Source organism: Balaenoptera musculus, chromosome 13 (assembly GCF_009873245.2).
Source record: "Balaenoptera musculus isolate JJ_BM4_2016_0621 chromosome 13, mBalMus1.pri.v3, whole genome shotgun sequence".
NCBI lineage: Eukaryota > Metazoa > Chordata > Mammalia > Artiodactyla > Balaenopteridae > Balaenoptera > Balaenoptera musculus.
Window position 1 is genome coordinate 14945139 of NC_045797.1, and position 22741 is coordinate 14967879.

Genomic DNA, 22741 nt, shown 5'->3' on the forward strand with positions numbered 1-22741 from the left:
GGCCTGGGAACATGACTGAGATTTGATTCTGGAACCCTGTGGCCTGGGAACATGACTGAGGTTTGATTCTGGAACCCTGTGTCCTAGGAACATGACTGAGGTTTGATTGTGGAACCCTGTGGCCAGGCAACATGACTGAGGCTTGATTTTGGAACCCTGTCGCCTGAGAATATGACTGAGGTTTGATTCTGGAGCCCTCTGGCCTGGGAAAATGACTGAGGCTTGATTCTGGAACCCTGTGGCCTGGGAAAATAACTCAGGTTTGATTCTCGAAACCTTTGGCCTGGGAACATGACTGAGGTTTGATGGTGGAACCGTCTGGCCTGGCAACATGACTGAGGTTTGATTCTGGAACCCTGTGGCCTGGGAACATGACTGAGGTTTGATGGTGGAACCCTCTGGCCTGGCAACATGACTGAGGTTTGATTCTGGAACCCTGTTGCCTGGGAACATGACTGAGGTTTTACTGTGGAAATCTCTGGCCTGGGAAAATGACTGAGGCTTGATTCTGGAATCCTGTGGCCTGGGAATATGACTGAGGTTTGATTCTGGAAACCTGTGGCCTGGGAACATGACTGAGGTTTGATTATGGAAACTTGTGGCTTGGGAACATGACTGAGGTTTGATTTTGGAACCCTGCGACCTGGGAGAGGAGAGGGAGGCAGCCCAAGGAGCAAACTATGGAACCGGAGGCCGGGGTGCACGTGCGCTGTGGCGTCAGGGCTTGGTGGGGAAGAGCAGGCAGGTGAGCTGCCGGCTGCCGCTGTGTCCGTCCACGAGCGGTAGGGGGTGCTGCAGGTAGTGCTGGACCATGGCGGCCACGGAGGAGAAGAGCTGGACGGGGAAGCAGGGCATCAGTGAGCCTCATGCAGGAAGAAACTTCCTGAGGGAGCTGGGGGGCTCTGGCGAGGGAGCTTATTGACATTTTTCTAAATATTTTCCTTCCTGTTTGCCCCATGAAGCCCCACTGCATTTTGCGGCCCAATTCCAGGCCTTTCCTGTGATGGCACCCATGCGCATGTTGTTGGCCAGACTTCTATTTCCCAGGCCAGATGAAATAACTTTGAGGCCTCTGCCCGGGTCCTCCAGTGTGGGGAGCTGAGTGGTGACTGTCTCTAGTTTGCAGCCTAGCAAGTGCTGGGTGCAAAGTTGAGTCCTTGGTACAGACACGAACCTGGACTACCTGGGCCCTGCCCTCCTCCCAGCTGGGTTCATACAAATGCCCCCACCTGGGCCCCATGCAGACCGGGCCCTTCACGAGGGGGTGTCTCCCCCAGAGCAGAGTGGGCCTCTTCTCAAAGTGCAGGCTTCTGGGAAGGAGTTCTGGGCGCTGGCCACTGAGATTTCCACCCACTCCAGAAAAAGACAAAAATGGGGGGTCTTCCCCAGGGCAGTGTTCCCGGCTGGGCCCAGGGGCTGCTCTGCTGTGCCTTGCCCTTTAGACCCCTACCTCTTCCAGTACCCACCTCCTCGTGGTTCCTGCCTTCCCGGCCCAGGGCGTAGTGGCGCCCGCCATCCAGCCGGCGGATGGGAATGTTGAAGACCCGGCCGTGGAGAAGTACTGCCAGGGTGAAGGGCTGAGAACCACCACGAGGGCCTGAGCTGGGGCGCACAGTGTAGGCCCCGTCCTGGGGAGCAGAGCCCATTCGTCAACCTCACCTTCCAGCTACAGCCCTGACTCCGACCCCCGTCCGGCTGCTCCTGCCCGCTCAGACAGCCTCAGCCCCTGGGCAGAAACGGTTTCCCGAGAAGGCGCAGGGGGCCTGAGGTGCCCCACCTTTTGGCATCGGAGCAGGGCACTCTCAACAGCGTGGCGGTCACAGTTCCCTGAGTACCAAGGCTGGCCCAGCAGATCACCTTCCTGTACATACACAGCGGCTCAGCGATGTGCCAGGGCACCGGCTCGGGGGTGGGAAGCAGAGAGCCCCCAGGTTGCAGTTATTCGTGCTCGCGGCCACTCGAGCAGAACAAAGACGCGTCCGCGCCTGGAGCTGCACACACGTGTTCAGTGGTGGACACCCACCCGAGAGGGCTCCTGGGTGGGGACTCGGGCTCTGCGCCCGTGGGCCTCCCCCACCAGCCCTCTCCCAGCCCCTCCTCACCTCGGCAGCTGGGGCATTCTGGGTGGCAGCTACAGAGCAAAGAGAGGCTCTCCTTCCTGCCGGAAGAAGCAGATTATAACCCTGGGGCTGAGAGGGGATTAGGCCAAGGAGGCTTCGGGGCCCAGCTGCGAAGGTTAGGGAGGTCACAGAGGGTGTGCAAAGGCCTGAAGCCCAAAGCGGGACACCCAGTGCTTCACTCCCCCGCCCCAGGGCTCTGGTAGGACCCACCGGCTAGGCCACGCGTGACCTCCAAGTGAGGAGTGATTTTAAGGTACAGGTTGGGAGCTTCCTGATTTGGTGCAGACCCTGGAGAATGCCCAGGGCGTCCTCTGAGACCTGCTCTCCGCTGGAGTCAGAGCTGCAGGGACCCCCTCAGCGAAGCGGGGTGCGGGGGGCTGGGAGGCAGTCTGAGGCCCGCAGGGGAGGCCCTGCCGGAGGGCTTGGGTTCATGCTGACAATGGCGGTACTCACCTTTAGAGGTGGCATTCGACGCTCCCTGGCACACAGGATGTTGGGTCAGAAGAGCTTGGCCCTGCAGGCCTGCTCCTTTGGGCCGGAAGTCCTACCCTGAGCCTCCCTCTCTCCCTCCCAGCTCAGCCCACCACCACCCCGAACCCCCAGCCTCTTACATTCCGAGCTTCCTGGGGGGCCGTGGTGGGCCTGTGGGGAGCGAATTGGGGAACAGAGCTCAGGGGCTTTACCTCCTTCAAAGGAAAAAGTCCAGTGACCTGATCCCGGAGATCCCAGGGTCAGGGCTGGGAAGCCTGGGTAGGCCCTTCAGGCCCCCAGCACGCACCTGCGGCGCTCACCTGGGCCCCACTGATGTCCTTGGTAGAGGGACTGGGGGCCTCAGGACTGGGGAGCTCAGAGTCTGAGGCAAGGCCGGGGCTAAAACAGAGAGGGCAGGCCGAGCTGAGCCCCAAGCGGGGAAATCCGGGTGACCGGGGCGGGGCAGGGGACAGCGGCGGGGCCTCTGCTTCTCTGCAGCCTGACTTTTGGGGAGTCTTTCCAACCAGGCAGAGCGCTGTCCTGGCTGCAACAGCTGGGAAGCTCCCCGCCAGCCCTTGCTCTAAGGGGGTCCCCTCCTTGGCAGGCACCTGTGTGGGGCAGCCCAGACCAGAGGCGTCCATGTGGGTGTCTGAAGGCAGATGTGTGATGGTAGGGGTGCTGAGAGAGGACGAGGGCAGGAGATGGAGCCAGGAGACTGCATCGTGCTGCCGGTAGGCAGCAGAGGGCCTCAGGGCGGGGCGGGGCGGGGCGGGGTGGACGGAGGGAGGGAGGGGTTCACCTGGACCGGGCTCACAATCTAGGTATATGTCCTCCTCGGGCTTCTTCGCTGGGCCCGGCACCTAAGGTAGGCAGGGGCGTATGGGACCCAGGGTTTGACCAGTGAGCGGGAGGGAGGACGAAGCCATCACTTGGGGGAGCTACTGGCACCTCCCCCCCTCCCCCCTCCCCCCCCCCCCGCCGCCCACAAGGTGGACCTGGAATGATTGAAAGTGCTCCTTTGCCCGGAAGGGGGCGCCCATGAGCACCTCCCCCGTCCTGTGCTCAGACAGCGTGAGCACCCAAGGGGAGCTCTGGGCGACGCCCTCCCCAGAAGGACACTTGGCTGATGCCCTGCCAGGGCCTGTGGCAGAGGGGGAGAGCCTCGGCTCCGGGCCTTTTCCCTGGATTTAGGGATATTTCCTGGCCCTCCCAGCTCACCCATCACCACCACCAACAACAACAACTTCCTAGCCAGAATCCTCGAGTGAGGGGCCACTCACCGCCCGGTCTGGTGCACCCAGCTCTGGGAGGAAAAGGAGAGACCCACCAGCAAGCAGCAGCAGCAGGGAGAAAGAAATTCAGTGAAACTTAGGCTGGAAGAGTGGTGTATCCTTGGAACTTCTCTGAGGGGATCCTCAGAGCCAGCTTTGAAGTCCCAGGAGAAAGCCATCCTCACCCCCGATCGCCTTACTTCACATCCCCGGGATGCCCCCCGCCTGTCCCAGAGACCTCAGCAGGTGCAGAAGGGCCCCCGGAGTCAGGGACTCTGTGACCTCAGGCAAACCATTAAGTGTCTCAGGGCCTCAGTCTCCTCCCGAACTGCCTGCCTCAGCGGGGATTGGCAGGTAAAAATGAGGAACAGCTGTGGCGGATGCAGCGACCGGGCAAAGCATGAGATCAATGTAAGGCCAGCTCAACTTCCCCCTGGCCCCGACCTCGTGGAGGTCAGGATTCCCCTTCTCGGGGTGGGGAGTAGGTGGGCCTCGGAAGGAGATAGGACATCCCCATTACCTCGCCTCCCAAAGGGCCAGCTCTGCTTTGTGGCCTCCGGCGGGCTCCACGCTGCCTTGGGCTGTGGGCACAATGCGGTGGCGTGAGGGGAAATCGGGTGGGGGGCTATGGAGGGGAGCTGCGGCATTGGGAGGGCAAGGCTGGCCGGGGTGGGAGGCAAAGGGACTATGTATATCTGTGCAGCTTGAAAAACACTACAAGACAAGCGTTAATGTGCAAAGGAGGCGAGTCTCCTCTTTGCCTCTATTCTGTAGCTCTTTCTTTGTTGTGAATCTCTCCCAGTTTTTCTTTTTATTCCAATAAAATATATGATGAAAGTGGTAGCTCTCAAAGCTCACAAACGGGATCCTGGCAGGGCTGAGAGCTGGCAGCGACCCGCAGCTGAGTGAGGGATTTCTTCCCTCTGTAGGCAGGGAGGGCTCCACAGGCTTTAGGGTCCGGGAGGGGCAGCGGAGCTTCAACCCCCCCTCACCCCCCCCCCCACCCCCGCTCTCCTCTCCTGGCTCAGGCGAGAAGGGTGAGTCTTGGGTGATGCTGATGGGGAGGGTGCATGGACCAGGCCAGGCAGGTGGGAGGAGCGACTGTTAACGGGGCTCTGGCTTCTGACGCAGCTAATTTTTCAGGGGCCTCTTGCATGCAGACGTGGGGGAATCTTGCAAATGAGATGCCTCTTAGATTTACTCACTGGGAAATGGTAGCCTGGGGTGGGGCAGGTGGGGAGGCTGTTCATCACCTCGGGCTGGGGCTGCGGTGGCGGTGGTGGCGGTGGTGGTGGTGACATGGGAGGGCCCAGGGGGCCAGAGTGATCTGGCAAAGACCCCTGAGCATTGTGACCCGGTGGGCTCCTCCCACGTAGGTTCCAAATTTCCTCCTGCCCCCCACCCAGCCTCTGTTCCCTCCTCCCTCCCTCACTCCCCTCTGTGCTCTCTGGCTTCCCGACAGCCCCGTCTCCATGGCAACTGGAGGCGGCCAGCTTCCCTGCCCCCACCTGGCCGAGCCTGGGAGCTGTCGGGGTGGGATGCCAGCAGCAGCCAGGGCTCTCCTGGCATCCCTACCCTTGCTCCGAGATGTGCTAGGATCTCAGAGGGGGAGCGCCAGGCCCCAGGGACCCTGTCAGGCCTCCTGCTTTCCCACTGTTGCCTTGGTTACACTGCCCCTCCAGGCTCCTCTCCCCTTCCCACTCATCCTCCTTCCCTTCTCCCCTCCTCCCTCCCTCCCTCCCTCCCTCCCTCCCTCCCTCCATCCCTCTCTCTCTGCCCAGCCAAGAGGCCTCAGTGACTGCCAGCTGAGGCCTCCCCTAGCTGCCCCAGGCCAGACAGAGGGAGACGGGGCAAGGCCTGGGCCCTCTTCCCTTGTGGGGACCCTCCCGTCCTGCCTGACCACCCAACGTCCCTGCCTCAACTTCCCAGCCCTCACCCAAGTACAAAGAGTCCTCCTCAGTGCCAGGAAGGTGGGCGGGGGCTAGGTGGCGGAGCAGAGCCTCACAGGGGGGCAGCTCATATTTATCCTCCTCTTCTTCCTCCTCCTCCTGGGCTTCTGGGAGGGGATGCTGAGCACAGGGAGGATGGAAGAGATGCAGGAGCAGTGGCGGCCGCTGCCTCCCCCCACCCCCGACCCCGGCTCCGGCTCCGCAGCTGAACTTACCCTGCGTCTCCAGGTCCCTGGGGCAGACAGAGGAGATGGGCAGGGGTCATCTTTTCTCCAAGCTGGGGAGTCTGGATGGGAGACTGGTGAGACTGTCCTCATCTCCTCGTGGCCCAGTCCCTCTCTAGCACAATGACTTACTCTCTCTCCAAAATATCATAACCCATCTGCACTCTTACAGTGGCCTCAAAGGAACCATTCATGATGGGCCTTTCCAACACTGCAGCAAGACCAGTGAGGCGTTTTGGAGATAAGGGGGTCTCACAGCCTGTTCCACCTATGCCAATCCCCTACCCCATGCATCCCTAATTCTGACCAAGACAGGTGGAAGAGCTAGGCCCCAGTGACTTAGCAGCACCGGACTATAATGGGCAGGAGGTGTCCAGAGTCCTCAGGGGAGACTCGACTTGCAGGGGCTCCTACGCATCTGGGGGTTGGTCACTTACCTGCACATCTTGGGGGTGGAAGGGGTGGCCCCAACCTGCAATCAGACTCCAGTCAGCTCTGCCCAAGGGGCCCTGCATTTGTGTCAGCCAGACCATGCACAACCCTGGGACATTCATATCCATGACGGTATGAATGGCGTCCCCTGGAGTTGTGTGATGGCAGCCTGGGACCAGGGCAGCAGGAGGAAGAGTCTGGGGGCAGAGCTAGTGCCTGTGGGAAGCTGGCAGTGGGGGAGCCCTAGCGTTCCCAGGGGGGTGGAGGTGCATGAATGGTCTCACTGGGCATGGAAGGCCCAGGCGGAACCAGCACCGCTCTAAGGATGCCTGTGCCCAGGAAAGGGACAGCAAGGTGGAAACAAGAGAGGAGGGCAGAGGAAAGAGAGGAGCCCAAGGACTCACCTGGCCTTGCTCCTGCTGAGCTTGTCCTAGAGTCAGGGAGGAGAATAAGGGGGTGGTCAGTGCAGGTGGGATGTCTCTCCCTGCCCGGAGTCCTGGGCCCCAGGGGTGGACAAGTCTGTGCGCCTGGGGCTGCCCCAGAACCAAGTCTCACCATGGCCAAGGTAAAGGAGCTATGCCTCCCCAGGGTCCAGGTTCTGCCACAAATGGCCTGGGGACAGGGGCCCTATTGTTCCCATCATTTGCATCGTGCAAGCACCAGGAAGGTGGGCCTGCTGTGGCCTCCAGCCCCAGACCAACTTCGTCCATGCCACTCCCAGGGCCCAGCCCTAGCTCCCCCACGACTGCATCCCACAGCTGCATCTCCTGCCCCCTGCCCCACGGGAGGAAGAGCTCCCTCCTCAATGCCCAGGCCCGCAAGGCTGGACCAAGGGCCCAAAAGCTTCCTGGTCAATGTCGCCTCCTCCCAGAGACTCAGACTCTACTCAGAATCAGCCAGACCAAGACCCTTTACCAGTTCACAGAAGACAGGGTATTAATGGCAGATCCAATTAAAACCAGGAGACCATCCCTGCAGACACTTCTCTTAGATCCTTTGTGCCTGCTGTCGTTTGCTGGTGAGTGATGATCAATGATCAAGGAGATGGAAGTTAGTGAAAAGCTCAGAAATACACACTTATATTTAGTTTGACAGCTTCCTTTCTTGGTGGATGTAGTTATTCATTCAGTAGGTAGCTACTGAATATCCACTATACCCCAGGCACTGTTCCAGGTGCCGAAGGTGCTGTAGGAAAGTTAAACAGGCAGGCATTACACATGAATTTCCTCACTGGATTCTCACAATAGCTTCATGATGCAGGTCCTAATTTTATCCCTGCTTTGCAGATGAGGAGAATGAGTGTATTAGTCAGCTCGGGCTGCCATCACAGAGCACCACAGGCTGGGTGGCTTAAACAACAGAAATTTATTCTCTCACTGCTCTGGAGGCTAGAAGTCCAAAATCAAGGTGCTGTCAGGGCTGGTTTCTGGCGAGAGCTCTCTTGCTGGCTTGCAGATGGTCAGCATCTTGCTGTGTCCTCATATGGCCTTTCTTCTGTGCATGCAGGGAGAGAGAGAATTCTGGAGAGAGAGAGATTTCTGATCTCTTCTAATAAGGACACCAGTCCTATTGAATCAGGGCCCCACCCTTATGACTTCATTTAACCTTAATTACCTTCCTAAAGGCCCCATCTCCAAATATAGTCATACTGGGGGCTAGGGCTTCAACATATGAATTTAGAGGGAGACACAATTCAGTCCAGAGCACTGAGACTCTGAGAAATGGAGTGACTTTCCCAAAGTCATACAATTAGTAAGTGTTGGAGGTGGAATTCAATCCAAGGTTTGCACAACCCACAGCCTGTGCACTAACCACTGAGCTTCCTGTACCTCATCTAGGATTGGGTCCTGACCCTCCTTTCCTGTGATGGAATTAGAAACATCAGTGATCACTGGTTTCCTTAGGGAACCCATAACTTCCCGGTGCTCTGTTACCCGGGTGAATTTTGGACCTCTGACTTCTGAGAAGTGTTGAGGCAAAAAGAAAGGGCAGGGCCTGGTGTCTGACTCCGTTTAGACCAGGGAATGAGGGAACGCAGACGAGGATCATGAATATAAGATCCTTCTAGGACACTGTAACTTTCCTGTGGTTATCATTTTGGTGATGTCCTGGCTGTTGGCACAAAGGAAAAATGAAGGCCATGAACTTGCATCTTTGGAGGCCATGGGGCTGGGGGAACTGGGAAGAGAGTCCAGGGTTGGAGCTGGCCACAGACTTCAAAGGCCACATGATTCCTGAGACCTGCAGGCAAAAGGACACTTAAGAAGCTATGAACTCAGCCATAAAAAAAAAAAAAAAAAGAAATAATGCCATTTACAGCAACGTGGATGGACCTAGAGATTATCATACTAAGTGAAGTAAGTCAGACAGAGAAAGACAAATATCATATAATGTCACTTATATGTGGAATCTAAAAAATAGTACAAATTGGAAGTTCCCTGGTGGCCTAGTGGTTAGGATTCCGGGCTTTCACTGCTGTGGCCTGGGTTCAATCGTGGCATGGCCAAAAACTGAAACAGAAAAAAGTCTTTAAATAAATAAATAAAAATTAAAAATAGTACAAATGAACTTATTTACAAAACAGAAACAGAGTCACAGACATAGAAAACAAACTTATGATTACCAAAAGGGAAAGAGGGGAGAGGGATAAATTGGGAGTATGGGATTAACATATACACACTACCATATATAAGAGAAACAACAAGGATTTACTGTATAGCACAAGGAACTATATTCAATATCTTGTAATAAACTATAATGGAAAAGAATCCCCAAAAAACTATATATATATATATATATATATATATATATATATACACACACATACACACACACACACATACACACACATATACATGGCCAAATCACTTTGCTGTACACCTGAAACTAACACAATATTGTAAATCAACTATATTTCAATAAAAAAGAAGCTATGGGGACTTCCCTGGTGGCAAAGTGGTTAAGAATCCGCCTGCCAATGCAGGGGACACAGGTTCGAACCCTGGTCCGGGAACATCCCACATGCCGTGGAGCCACTAAGCCCGTGCGCCACAGCTACTGAGCCTGCGCTCTAGAGCCGCGAGCCACAACTACTGAGCCCGCGTGTCACAACTACTGAAGCCCGCGCGCGTAGAGCCCGTGCTCTGCAACAAGAGAAGCCACCGCAATGAGAAGCCCGCGCACCGCAATGAAGAGTAGCCCCCGCTTGCCGCAACTAGAGAAAGACCGCGCACAGCAACGAAGACCCAACACAGCCAAAAATAAATAAATAAATTTATTTAAAAAAAAAAAAAGAAGCTATGAAAAGTCATTGGGGTGGCTTAAGGGGGGGCCCATTTGGTGTCATGGGAAAAACTGTGCAAAGAAAAACAAAGAAAGAATCCAGGCTTGGAGTCAGGGACAAGAGTCTCCTCCCGACCTCCACTCCCCAGCTGACCTTTGTTCCACATTTGGAGCATAAGGCAGGGGGCAACTTCCCTCACCAAGGGGACCTGCTGTCAAAGTCAGCAAGATGCTCTAGACACCACCCCGCTGCAAACTCCAAACTGAGTGGGTTTCCCAGTCCAGACTGCCCTTGCCTCAACCACCTCCTCCTTCTGTTCAGGGCTTTGCATAGGCAAATGCCAGGGCCTGGGTGAGGGAAAGAGCCCCAGGCAGAGGGTGGAATCCATGCCTTCTGGGTGGGGGCACCAGCCTGGGCAGATCAGGGAGAAGGGCATGGAAGGAGGCTGCCTCGCAGCTTTGTGTCACCGCAGCCAGCCCTGTAGCACCGTGCTTCCTGCTGATGGCACAGGCAGATTTGGACAACCTCTTTCTCCATCTTTGGCACAGGACTGTTTTCTGTACAACCATAGCTATTCCCTCGGGATGAATTCCTAGAAATGGAATTACTGGAAACTCACATTTCAAAGGTTCCAATGCCCCATTGTCTGGCAGCACCTGAGTGCCCGTTTTATGGTCCTTCCAGAGCACACAGTGATTCTCCACATTTTCCAGATCTCAGCTGCTGATCTCCAGTAAGAACAGGCCATTGTTTTCAGGCCCAACATAGTCTAAACCCACCCTAAGAAAACAAACAGCTCTCTAGAGCAGTGTTCCCCCACGTGCATGATCACAAGAATCAACTGGAGGGCTTGTTAAAAGTCTTAGACTCCCAGACCTTCCCTGAGAGCTTAAGAATGGGATGTTCCAGGAGGGAAGTGGGAATCTATATTACTTTAAACAAGCATCCTAGATCAATCTTATGATCAGTCAAGTCTGAGAAACGCTGCTCTAAGGGAAACATTCTGAGAAGATGCGACTCCTAGGACATCTTTAGAATCACACTCAGCCTTTAGCTCATGGGGAACATGGGGGTGGCCAGCAGAGAAGAAACATGACACAGACCCTATACTCCAGGGGACCCTCCGAGTGATGGAGAGGCCCCAGGAGACATTCAATCTCTCTGTGCTGCAGTCTCCCCCTGTGTAAGTGGGGGTGGGAACAAGGCACTCCTTGTGGTGGAGGCGCTTCTGTTGAATGAGATGAAACACGTGAAACACACAGCACATGTGTGGTAAATATCAGCTCTTCCTGAGTAGGTGGTGCCACGGTCCATGGAGTTGCTGCCAGCAGACAGGGAAGGTGGCCAAGGCTGGCTGGGGTCCCCAGTGTGAGCGACGTGGGAAGCATTGTGAGCAGGAGGGGGTGGATTCTGAGGATCTGATGGAGGACAGGTAAGCAGGCTGTGGCCAGAGGTCTCAGAGGTGAGAGAGTGCAGGCTGTGGAGCAGGGGATGCTGAGGTGTGGGGGCTGGACCCCTAGAGGCTGAAGGTCTGCCATTCCCACTGGCTGTGGAGCACTTCCTGTGTTTGGGGCCACTTCCACTGTATGAATCCTTGCCTCCATTCACAGAAGCCAGATGAGGCCTTCCCAGCCTCCCTTACAGCTGGGGTGCAGGCATTCTGCCAGTCAGATGCCCCCATGCTGGGCTTTGTATCCAAAGCAGGCACCAAGAGGCATCCATCCGGGACTTCCCTGGTGGCGCAGTGGTTAAGAATCCGCCTGCCAATGCAGGGGACACGGTTCAATCCCTGGTCCGGGAAGATCCCACATGCCGCAGAGCAAATAAGCCCGTGTGCCACAACTACTGAGCCTGCATGCCACAACTACTGAAGCCCACGCGCCTAGAGCCCGTGCTCCGCAACAAGAGAAGCCACCACAATGAGAAGCCCGCGCACCGCAACAAAGAGCGGCCCCTGCTCACCACAACTAGAGAGAGCCCGTGCGCAGCAACGAAGACCCAAAGCAGCCAAAAGTAAAATAAATAAAATAAAATAAATAAATTTATTTTTAAAAAAAAGATGAAGAGACTCCGTTTCTTATTAAAAAAAAAAAAAAGAGGCATCCACCCTAGGGAGGAGGTGACAGCTATATCCTGTTTCCAGAGGCCAGGGAGGCTGAGGTCCCAGTGGTACCACCCAGGGCCAGGGTCAGTAGTGTTGGCCCAGAGGTGCCTCCAACAGGCCAGCTTGGCTGTGGCCTTTGGGACATTGTTCCTGGCTGGTTCTCTGGTCCTCCTGGAGATGTGGCGAGCTACAGAATATTTTTAATAAATTATTTTCCAGTCTAAACTAGCTAAGGCTGGTTTCTCTTACCTTCAGTGAAGAAATCTAATTTAGAGACACAGCATCAGTGGGATCACCACATGGATACCAAGAAGCCCAAACTGTGAGGCCAGGTACAGGTGTCTCATGGGAAGGTGGGACGAGGTAGAAATGAGTATCATAGCTTTACATTTCTATACTCTTGGGCCTTTTATATGACAAGCATTAATTAATTTTATAATTTAAAAAAAATCAGTCAGTACAGATTAAAAGATAAAAAGGAGATAAAAAAATAAAAATAAAAATAAAACAAATTAAAAAAAAAAAAAAAAAAAAAAGAAGGAGGACTTCCCTGGTGGCGCGGTGCTTAAGAATCCACCTGCCAATGCAGCAGACACGGGTTCAAGCCCCTGGTCTGGGAAGATCCCACATGCCGTGGAGCAGCTAAGCCCATGCGCCACAACCACTGAGCTTGTGCTCTAGAGCCCGCGGGCCACAACTACTGAGCCCGTGTGCCACAACTACTAAAGCCCACGTGCCTAGAGCCTGTGCTCCACAACAAGAGAAGCCACCGCAATGAGAAGCCAGTGCACCGCAATGAAGAGTAGTGCCCGCGCACAGCAGCCAAGAGTAGCCCCTGCTCGCCACAACTAGAGAAAGCCCGTGCACAGCAACGAAGACCAAACACAGCCAAAAATAAATAAATAAAATAAATAAATTTAAAAAAAAAAAAGAAGAAAAGAAGAGAAAGAAGGAGGGATGACCTGGAATTCAACCATGAGGAAGCACCAAGAGAAGGACAGCCTAGGAGAAGGTAGGGCCCTGGGAGTGGGGGTCAGGGCCAAGTGGAGTTCCGGGGTGCGGGGCTGGGGCCACCACGGGACAGCCAGGTCCCCTAAGCCAGGGAAGTAGGGGGAAAAGTGGGGGAAAAAAAAAAAAGAAGCATGCTCTTAAGACAAGGATTCTTCTCCGGGGAGAATGGGAATCCATCGGGGCAAGTGGCAGGGGTGGGGTACAAAGAGGGAAGGAGAACTTTCTGACCATGAGTTAGGGCCTCAGAGGATGGTGAGGGGAGAGCAGGTCCTGCGAGGGGTGAGGGAGAATGAATGAGTCCTCAGGCAATTTTGACCTGAGCAAGTAGTCAAGTTAGAGGCCCAAGAAGCTCCTAGGGAGGGGCCTGAGGCCAACTGAACTGTCTGTGATTGGGTTAAAGTTAATGTCAGGGACCATTTTGAAGGAAGGTGGTTGAGAGGAGGGAGAGAAGGGGTCCTCCAGGGCTGGGGAGCAGAGGGCAATGTTGGGGCTGCTTTAGCACAAGCTGGCAGAGGTCCCTTCTCCTCTCCCCCGCCACTGCCCTCCCAGGCCTGCTGACTCAGCTTACTCTGGTGGCAGCTGTGACACTCGACGAAGGGCTGAAGAATGGACGACACACAGACCAGCCTAAGAGGGGTCTCTGGCCTCTGTCCCCTCCTGGTGCACCAGCATGGATTGCCACAGCTTCAGAGGTTTGTGACAGACTCTCCTTCCATCTCTCTGAAGCCTGCGCACCGCAACGAAGAGTAGCCCCTGCTTGCTGCAACTAGAGAAAGCCCGTGTGCAGCAATGAAGACCCAATGCAGCCAAAAAATGAATAAATAAATAAAAATTTAAAAAAACCAAAACTTGTTGTGTGGTTTGTGTTTTTCTGGGGGGCAGTGCACTAGATTTCTACAGATTCGCTAAGGGTTAGGGTCGGGGCTGAAGGCTGAGGCTGGTTTTCCCTGGCCTCTAGGGTGAAGTGCACAAGCCGGCACCACCCTGGTCCCCTCTGCCCCTGCTGGGGTGCTCCGTCTCTGTCCCACACACCCTGTCCTTCCCTGTTCGGGAACTTTTGCTCACAACAGACTTGGTCATGATGCAGCTCTGCCTGGAATCCTTGCATGGCCCTCCCCGCCATGGCTCCTTGAATGGAGACGAAGGCTTCTTGTTGCCTGGTAAGATCAGCCCTACCTACCGCTCCAGCTCCCAGCCCTTCCATTTTCTCCCCACGGACTCACTCACACTCACCTTCTCTCTGTGGTTCCACCATGACTAGGCCCAGGTGGCCCATTCTGCACTCTGTTGACTTAAGGAAATTTCAGGTGGAAGGAATTTAGATATTTATTGTCCTTACAGAATATGACAGAGAGAGGGCACTCTTCAGTATAGCAAAATGTGGAAATTCCCTGGTGGTCCAGTGGTTAGGACTCTGCACTCTCACTGCTGAGGGCCTGGGTTCAATCCCTGGTCGGGGAACTAAAATCCTACAAGCCATGTGGTGCAGCCAAAAAAAAAAAAGAAAAGTATAGCAAAACACAGTAAAAAAAAAAAAAAAAAAAGACGGAGAGAGAAGAAAAGAAAGAAAAAAGGACTCTCTTATATGTATGTTATACTTTAAGAATTTTAACCAACCCCCCCAAAGTCCACTCTCATCGACTCTGCAACTGGCAATCTTCACAGATGGTGCAAGCACCTTGTCCCCCCGAGACCCCAGCCCTCTCCCTCCACCTCAACTCCTTATCTTGCAGACCACCAGAGCTCCTTTAGGTGTCTTTCAACTTGATGCATTAGCCCACTGCTGAGATTATGCCCTTGGGAGAACCCAACAGGTGCCCCAGTAGCAGGAAGCCTGGGTAAGATGGGGGCAGGGTGGCTGCAAACACTTATAATAGTACCTGGCTTTGTTCATCTCTTTCTAGTCTCTAACAGTCTCCTTACCTGGGGGCTGTGCCCTTGCCTTTCTTCTGCAGGAACACTCCCGCCCCTTGCCTCCCTCTTCCTTCAGGCCACAGCTGAAGTCACCCTCAGCAGGGGTCCCAGACCACGGCAGTCTGGCAGTCTGTCCCCGACACACTCTCTGGGCTCCCACCGTAATTAAATCTATGGGTACATTTCAGGGCTAGACTGTGGACTCCCACTCAGCTGTAAGAGCTCTAAATGGGTAGCAACTGTGTCTGTCCAGTTCACTGCCAAATCCCAAGTGCCCGGCCCACAGCTTGGCACAGAACAGGCTCTCAAAAACTATTTGCTGTAGCTGCACATTCAAACCGTACTCATTCTTCACCGCCTGCTCAAAGACCCCGCCTCCCGCCAAACAGCTTCGGTCTCTCTCCTCTGAAAGGCCCATGGCTTGCTCCTTTCCTGCCACCGGACGCTGACCACCGTGCCTAGGCTGAGCACAGTGTCCTGAGGCCCTTTCCCTGTTCATCTGCTTCTCTAAATGCAAATGGTTACCAAGGACTCTTCTCTGGGTACCTTTGACCCTGCCCTCACTCTACTGGATCCTTTCCTCTATTTACCTTAATGAGTGGAGGGGGGGGCATTTATTCTTCCCCCCCCCCCCGCTCTTCCTGCACTCCACACACCACCACTCCCCCAGCCCCCGCCTTGGCCAGATGTAGTATGGCCCTGCTTAGGCTTCTTCCTTCTTCAGCTCATATCTGGAGAGCCAGGCATCTCCTGTTGCCGTTGCTTCCTTGTTCCTTTCTCCCAGGACTGATGAGCAGAAAGACTATGGACAACTGGCCCGCCTTCTACCTTCCCCCTAGGAGAGACCTGGCACTGCCACTCACGGATGTGTCTTCATCCGCACATCCTTCCTTGATAGGTGTGGAGAGCCCTGAGATCACCCTCCCCACCTTTACCAACGGAAAAGCTGAGACCAGAGCGGAGGTGGATGCTGGGCCTTGGGCCAGAGCAATCTAATTATGTACACAAGACCAAAGCCCTCAGTGCCTCCCACCCGGTCGTCCCTGCCGCTCTACGGACCTGAGCAGCTGTTCCACTGCAAAGGGCGGCCCCTGGTGGTGAGAAGAAGCGTGGTGGCCTGTCCCTCACCCCCTAGACTGGCTGCCAGAGGAAAGGGTGTGGCCTGCAGGACCACCGACAAGGGCTTCATCCAGTTGTCGGTGCAAGGAAAACTCAGCAGAAATCTGTGAAGTCCTATACAAATGCAAGATTAGAAAAATATGTACAAACAGTATTCAAAACCTTAAAGATAACTTCAACTCTAATTCCACTATAGGTGGAAGGTGTTACTAAAACAATGAATTTGTTTATGGTTTTTAAATGCCAGTTTAAACAAACTTTTATTGAAAGCATTCATGCGCTAAGGCTGTCTCTGCCAAAATGGGAATCTTGCTGTTGCCTCAGGATGTGTAACCAGTATAGGTGCAGGTACTTTCAAGTATAGAATATGTATGTTCCTGAGTCGCTCCCAAGGCCCTGAGGGGGAAAGCACCCAACTTTTGGTGCACCTTACCCTTAGACACATTTTCTGTCATGACTTCATAACACTGCCCTGTTACTTTAACTGCACCCTGCTGGCTGGATCTTCAGGAAGCAGGGATAGGCATTAAATGGCTTTGGCATATCCTTGGGCAAGTCACACAGGCTCTTACTGATTCAAGAGTCTGGTGCTAAGTCCTGGAATGCAGGAGAGAATGGGCTCTTATAAAGAGTGCACTGATGGGGCAAGGGCTGTCTCCAAGTTTCTATGGTAACTATCTCTCGTCTCTAGGGGCAGAGGGGCTACTTAACAAAAAGCTGGTTGTCTAGTTACTGAACCCAGGTTTGGCTGCTCCCCATTCAGAAGCCAATAATTCGAGAGGCAAGTGTCAGTAGAAAGGAAAGTTGCTTTAACCAGAAGAGTGGGCAATCCGGGGAGAAAGTAGACTCGTGTCCAGAGACCAACTCCAAAGATTCTGCTCAGCCATGACAGTTTTTAAAGGGAAAAATGAGGGGGAAGAACCTCAGTGAATCATCAAGGCAGGAGGTTGGGTTCTACATCATTCTCCATTGAGTGGAGACCGGCTGACTCTTCAGGTGTGATCTTGCCTGCGTGATCTGCCTGCAGGATTGTTAAAGGGGTAATTGCGGATAGAGAGCTAGTCATTTTTTAAACTGCTTAATTCTTTATTCTTACTTCTTTTTATCTAGGAAAAGACTCAACAGGTTAGAGCGTAAGTCAGAAGTTAGTTTCAATTGCTCAGTGAACTCACTCCTGTAATTAGGTTCTTTTAAGGAACAGAAATGGGCAAACAGGAAAGGGGCCAAAATGCTGCTTTCAGTCTTTTTTTTTTTAATTTTAACTTAATATTGGAGTATAGTTGATTAACAATGTTGTGTTAATTTCAGGTACAGCAAAGTGATTCAGTTATACATATACATGTATCTGTTCCTTTTCAAATTCTTTTCCTAGTTAGATTATTACAGACTATAGAGCAGAGTTCCCTGTGCTCTACAGTAGGTCCTTGTTGGTTATCTATTTTATATATACCAGTGTGTACATGTCAATCCCAATCTCCCAATCTATCCCCCCAACTACCTTTCCCCACTGTTTTCGGTCTTAACAGAAATACTTGGAAAACCAAGCCTTTGAGAACTTCCCAGGCAGCAATGGACATGCTTAGAGACCACCTAACCAGTACATATGACCCCTACTCTGGCTACCAAAGGGAATCTGGGCGTTCTACTTTGAATATCCTTTCTAGAGATGTTTCTAATTTTTCCAAGATTAAATTTAGGAATATGTCTAGGAAGCAGCTGGTCTCCACCCAACTACAGAAGAATAAACTCTCACTGACATTACAGGGTCGTGGCTATACCGTCATAAACTAAGTATTTTCCTATCTACCTTGATGATCAGGGTCACAGCAGTATATGGCCAGATCAGAAAGTGTAAACTCTGAAAATGGGGTTGGAGACAGAAAGTCCAATGTGTTGCTGGCCACTGTGGTGTCACTGCTCCCGATACAGGTGTAACCTGAATCCTCACTTGGGAGCCAGAAATCAGCTGAGAAGAGGCTTCAGGAGAGAGACTGCCCTGGCCCCGGAAGGTGGGTGAAGTGGGGCCTCAGCACTGCTCATCCCACCAGACAGGCTGGACCCTTGAGCTCCTGACTGGCACTGAAGGGCTTGGGTAAGTCCCTGCTGTAGTGTCTCAGTGGATACTTAACGCGACCCGGGAAGTTAGGACAAGAGTTCTGGCGCTTGACGCTGAGGTGTGAGCACTTTGAGAGCGAGCATACTGAATGAGAGTGCCCTGGTTATTACTTCCTGGCAGCCCCTCACTGTTATCTGGCTCTGCCATATAAAGCTGATGCCTGGGCGCAGGGCGCTGAGAGCGGTCAGACACCGTGGACCGAACATCCTGACCTATACCCCAGAACTCGAAGGACCCTGGCCTTCCCTGGGCTTCTCCAGGAGACCTGCAGGCCACACAGAGACCCCAACAGGCTTAGTCCTGCCTCAAGGTCCGGGCTGCTCCTCGCTCAAGGAAAAGGGAGTTCGCTCCAGGCGATGCAGGAGAGGGTCAAGGAGGCAGACTCTGCGTCCCTCCAAGGCGGCTGGCCCAAGCGTCCACCGGCCATCCCCTTCCCCGGTAGTCCCAGCCTGGTAGGGAGGGCGGGGCTCTGGATCGCTGAGAAGGGCTCGGGCCGGCGACCCCACGGTGGAGCAGTGTGTGCGGGGGCGGAGAGCCAGGCTGCGGGGAGAGAAGGGCTCTCTTCCCCACGGCAGGGGGTACCACAACCCGCACTGGTGCTCCCACCTAGCCAGACGCTCGCTTCCGGTCGGGAGTACCACCCTCCCCGAGGCCCGCCCCTCACCCACTGCCTGCTGGGATTTGTAGTTTGTGGGGGAGGGACCAACGTGGCCTGTGCGCGCGTTTGTGTCTGTGTGTTTGTGTGTGTCTGTGAGTGTGTCTCGAGGTCCGCTGTGGCGTCTCCGTCCTCCTGATCTCTCCCCCGAGGGCCCACTGGTCCCGGGCTTGGCGCAGGGATCGCAGGCCACCGCTCCCGAGGTCCCGCCCCGCGGCCCACTCTTGCTGGGATTTGTAGTTCGGGCCTGGGTGGGGCCGCAGGTGGGGGGGTCCCACCTGGGTCCGGCGTGGTACCATCCTTATTCCTGCTTTTTCCCGCGAGCCCTGGATCTGGACAGTAGGTCTGGCGCGGTGTCGCAGCTCCAGCCGAACTCCCCCAGCCCTTCCCCCGGTCCGCCGCCCCCGCGATGTATATGCCGGCGCCTGGAGGACAAGACGCTAGATGCTAAACTGAGGCACGAAGAGGGGCGCGCTCTGGCCGGGGTGGAAGGTGGGGAAAGCCAGAGTGAGGACTTGGCCTGGGAGGCCCAGCCCAGGTCTGCTGGGCAAGGCTGGACTAGGCGACAGTCCAGGGCCCTTTCAGTTCTTAAGAGTCTGCGATCAGTGGTGTCTCAAAATGATGACCAGACCCGCCCAGGACTGGCTGGACACATTAGAGGTGATTACCCTATAGAGCTGACAGATAACATTTTTATTTAGTCAAATTTAGCAACCCTACAGAAGGAGCCCAGGGAGGGAAGAGGGCTCTTCTGACCACGAAAACCAAGAAATGGGGCGACACTGGCCCACGGGTTTGCTTTGAGGATCAAGTTGTGGGGTGGGAGCTGTGTGTGGAGGGGGTGTTTTGTAAACTGTAAAGCTCCGGGCATGGGTGAGGTGTTATCTGAACTCTGAAGCACTGGAGAAAAGGTGCTGGGCTTTCAGGAGCCACACTTTAAAGGGGAAGTTACACTTACTGTAGTTAAGTAAGATGTCCTATTAGGAGAAGCTGGGTCGTAGGTACGTGGAACCTCTCTATACCATTTTTTTAAGTAGGGTACAAATGGGTCGAGCCAGGCCTTACCATTTATAGGTTACAAAGCCCTTTCATTTGTTGACAGCCTTATTGAATGTGCAATTCAGTGTTTTTTTAGTATATTCTCAGTTGTGCAATTGTCACCACAAACTAATTTGAGAACATTTTCATCACCCCCAAAAGAAACTCGTACTGATTAGCAGTCACCCCCTAAAGTCCTCATCCCCTCGGACCCTAGGCAACCACTAATCTACATCCTGTTTCTACAGATTTGCCTATTCTGGACCTTTCATATAAATGAAATCATATGATATGTGGGCTTTTGTGTCTGGCTTCTTTCACTTAGCATGGTGTTTTAAAAATTCAGCTTGTAGCATGTATCAGTACTCTGTACTATTTTTATAAATAAAACTTTTTATTTAATTTTTTTTTTTTAAGATTTATTTATTTTATTGATTGATTGCTATGTTGGGTCTTCGTTTCTGCAGTAAGGCTTTCTCTAGTTGCGGCAAGCGGGGGCCACTCTTCATCACGGTGCACGGGCCTTTCACTATCGTGGCCTCTCTTGTTGCGGAGCACAGGATCCAGACGCGCAGGCTCAGTAGTTGTGGCTCACGGGCCTAGCTGCTCCACGGCATGTGGGATCCTCCCAGACCAGGGCTCGAACCCGTGTCCCCTGCATTAGCAAGCAGATTCTCAACCACTGCGCCACCAGAGAAGCCCCTTTTTGAAATTTTAAATTCCAGTATCTAGAGGATGAGCAGGGGTAGCCCCTTATGTGTGAAGGACTCAGAGCTGGCACTAGCATTCAATGCTGAGAGCAGGATGGGCCTTGGGCGAGGAGGAGGGAGAGCAGTGATGTGCAGTGATAGTTGGGAGGGGAGGCCGGGGGTCCTACCACCTTGCTCTGCATTTACTGAGTCCCGGAGCACGTTATTTTGACCCCACTTGGCCTCCATTTCCTCATCTGTAAAATGAGGATAATAAGAGGATCTACTTTAGAGGGCAAATGGGAGGATTAAATGAGAAAATCATATGAAGGACAGTGCCTGGCATATAGTGCCAACACTAAAGAGTGTTAACTCTTATCATGACCTTACAATGGCGTGAGGACCCCATGTGACCCTGGCCTTGAGGGGGTAAACCTGTCCTCTCGTGTCCTCCCTGGGGACCAGTCCCTCCTGCCCTAGTCACTCGGTACCCTCCCTGCCACCACAATGCTCCACCAGAGCTTCTTGTGGCCCGCTCATTCATGCTGTACTGGACAGTCCTATTTTCCCAACAGGTCACCAAGGAATTCTGCGGTGTCACCATCCAGGATGCCTCTGAGCACCCAGCAGTGATTGAAAAGAAACTTTCTAATCATGAGCTTTATTCAGAAAATACGGCCATCCAGACCCCCAGCTCTTCCTCAGAGAAGCTGAAATGATCTAGAAAAATTCACTGCAGATCAAATTTAAAGCCTAGCAGTGGGCTTTCCTGGTGGAGCAGTGGTTAAGAATCTGCCTGCCAATGCAGGGGACACGGGTTCGAGCCCTGGTCTGGGAAGATCCCACATGCCGCGGAGCAACTAGGCCCGTGCGCCACAACTACTGAGCCTGCGCTCTAAAGCCCGCAAGCCACGACTAATGAAGCCCGGCGCACCCAGAGCCGTGCTCCGCAACAAGAGAAGCCACCGCAATGAGAAGCCCTCGCACTGCAACAAAGAGCAGCCCCTGCTCGCCGCAACTAGAGAAAGCCTGCGCACAGCTACGAAGACCCAATGGAGCCAAAAATAAATAAAATAAAATAAATTCATTAAAAAAAAAAAAAAAAGACTAGCAGCATCCTGAGTTAGTGCCTTCAAAGGAATATTCTGGGGGAGCTGTGATATTGGAATTTTCAGGTATTGCAACAGATCCCTGCCATCCCGCCACCGCCCCGCCCCGCCCAGGCTGAGGAAATGCAACAGTTCAGCCTGATCTGCCCCTCTGGATTGGAGTCAGAGGAGCCAGAAGGGACTCCTGTCTAGTGCTGCATTTTACAGATGGGAAACAGGCTCAGAGAGGGCCATATGGCAGGGTAGTTAGAAGCCAGGTTGGGAACTCACTTAGGGAGAATCCTTTGCAATTTCAGGAAATGCTTAGCCCCGGAAATCAGTCCATAGCCTGGGTCTATGGGCACAGAACCAGAAAACTGGCCATCTTGGGCGGCTGCAGACCTTGGCCAGAGCCCAAGTAGCCAAAACCTGGAAGTCAGTCTCCGATGCCTTCCTCTCCTGGTTTATTTCAGCCAGATGTTTGTTTTAGAAGTAGGAGTTTATTAATAATAATGGTAACGGCAGCCTGCACGTGTCTAGGCCTTTATTCTTTTCAAAGAGGCTCCCATAGGTCATCTCATTGGACCCCCACAATCCCTCAAGGTAGGAGGGCTGGGGTAATTGTCCTTGTTTCACACGTGAGGAACCTGTGGTTCAGAAGGTTTAAGTGACTTTCCCAAGGTGACAGAGGCTAGGGCATTGCTAGAATTTGAGGCTTTTGCTCTCTGTTAATTCAGTAAAAAAAAAAAAAAATTTTTTTTTTTTTGGAGTGTCTCTTACCTGCTGAATGCTCTGCTGGGTGCTGGGGTCACAAGGATGACCTGATACGGTCCCTGGGCTGGAGGAGCTAACAGTGTGATGGGGAAGGCACACATGGCAGATGAGAGAAAGGGGTGGTGAGGGAACTTTCTGGGGTGGTAGAAGTGTTTTATATTTTGGTAGGGATGTGGGTTGTATGAGTGTTTGCATATGTGAAGACTCATTCAAATGCACACTTATGATTTGTGATTTTCACTGTAAATTTTACCTTAAAAATGCAGAAAATGGAAATGTTCTGCCTAGCATAGCATAGCATACAGTATGCCAAGTAGGGTCTTGGTGGGGCTCAGCTGTCCAGAAGCGGGCCAGGGGTTGACTAGGTGGCCCATGGATATAATTCCATCTTTGCTCCTGGGGTATGGCTGAAAAGTTTTCCCACGGAGTCTGAAGACTCAGATGGCCCAGTGGCCTGATGCCCAGAGCACCCAGGGAGGACTA

The 22741-nt window shown here is 53.5% G+C and overlaps 1 protein-coding gene and 1 long non-coding RNA gene across 2 annotated transcripts; both read right to left on the reverse strand.

The window, feature by feature from the left end:
• Positions 1 to 644: 644 nt before the first annotated feature.
• Positions 645 to 7771, reverse strand: SH2D6 (SH2 domain containing 6). Its single transcript, XM_036873334.1, has 13 exons — positions 7383 to 7771; positions 6027 to 6897; positions 5799 to 5931; positions 5068 to 5189; positions 4383 to 4443; positions 3872 to 3894; positions 3391 to 3451; positions 2912 to 2990; positions 2732 to 2762; positions 2574 to 2598; positions 2103 to 2158; positions 1467 to 1628; positions 645 to 834 (listed from the first exon to the last, which is right to left on the reverse strand). The coding sequence occupies exons 2-13, from the start codon at positions 6126 to 6128 to the stop codon at positions 718 to 720; spliced, it is 972 nt and encodes a 323-aa protein (XP_036729229.1). The 5' UTR covers positions 6129 to 6897; positions 7383 to 7771; the 3' UTR covers positions 645 to 717.
• Positions 7772 to 8093: 322 nt separating this feature from the next.
• On the reverse strand, positions 8094 to 15424 carry LOC118906146. Its single transcript, XR_005022427.1, has 4 exons — positions 14789 to 15424; positions 14099 to 14334; positions 13434 to 13585; positions 8094 to 8708 (listed from the first exon to the last, which is right to left on the reverse strand). It is a non-coding gene; the product is annotated as an uncharacterized LOC118906146 (long non-coding RNA).
• Between the last annotated feature and the right edge of the window lie 7317 nt (positions 15425 to 22741).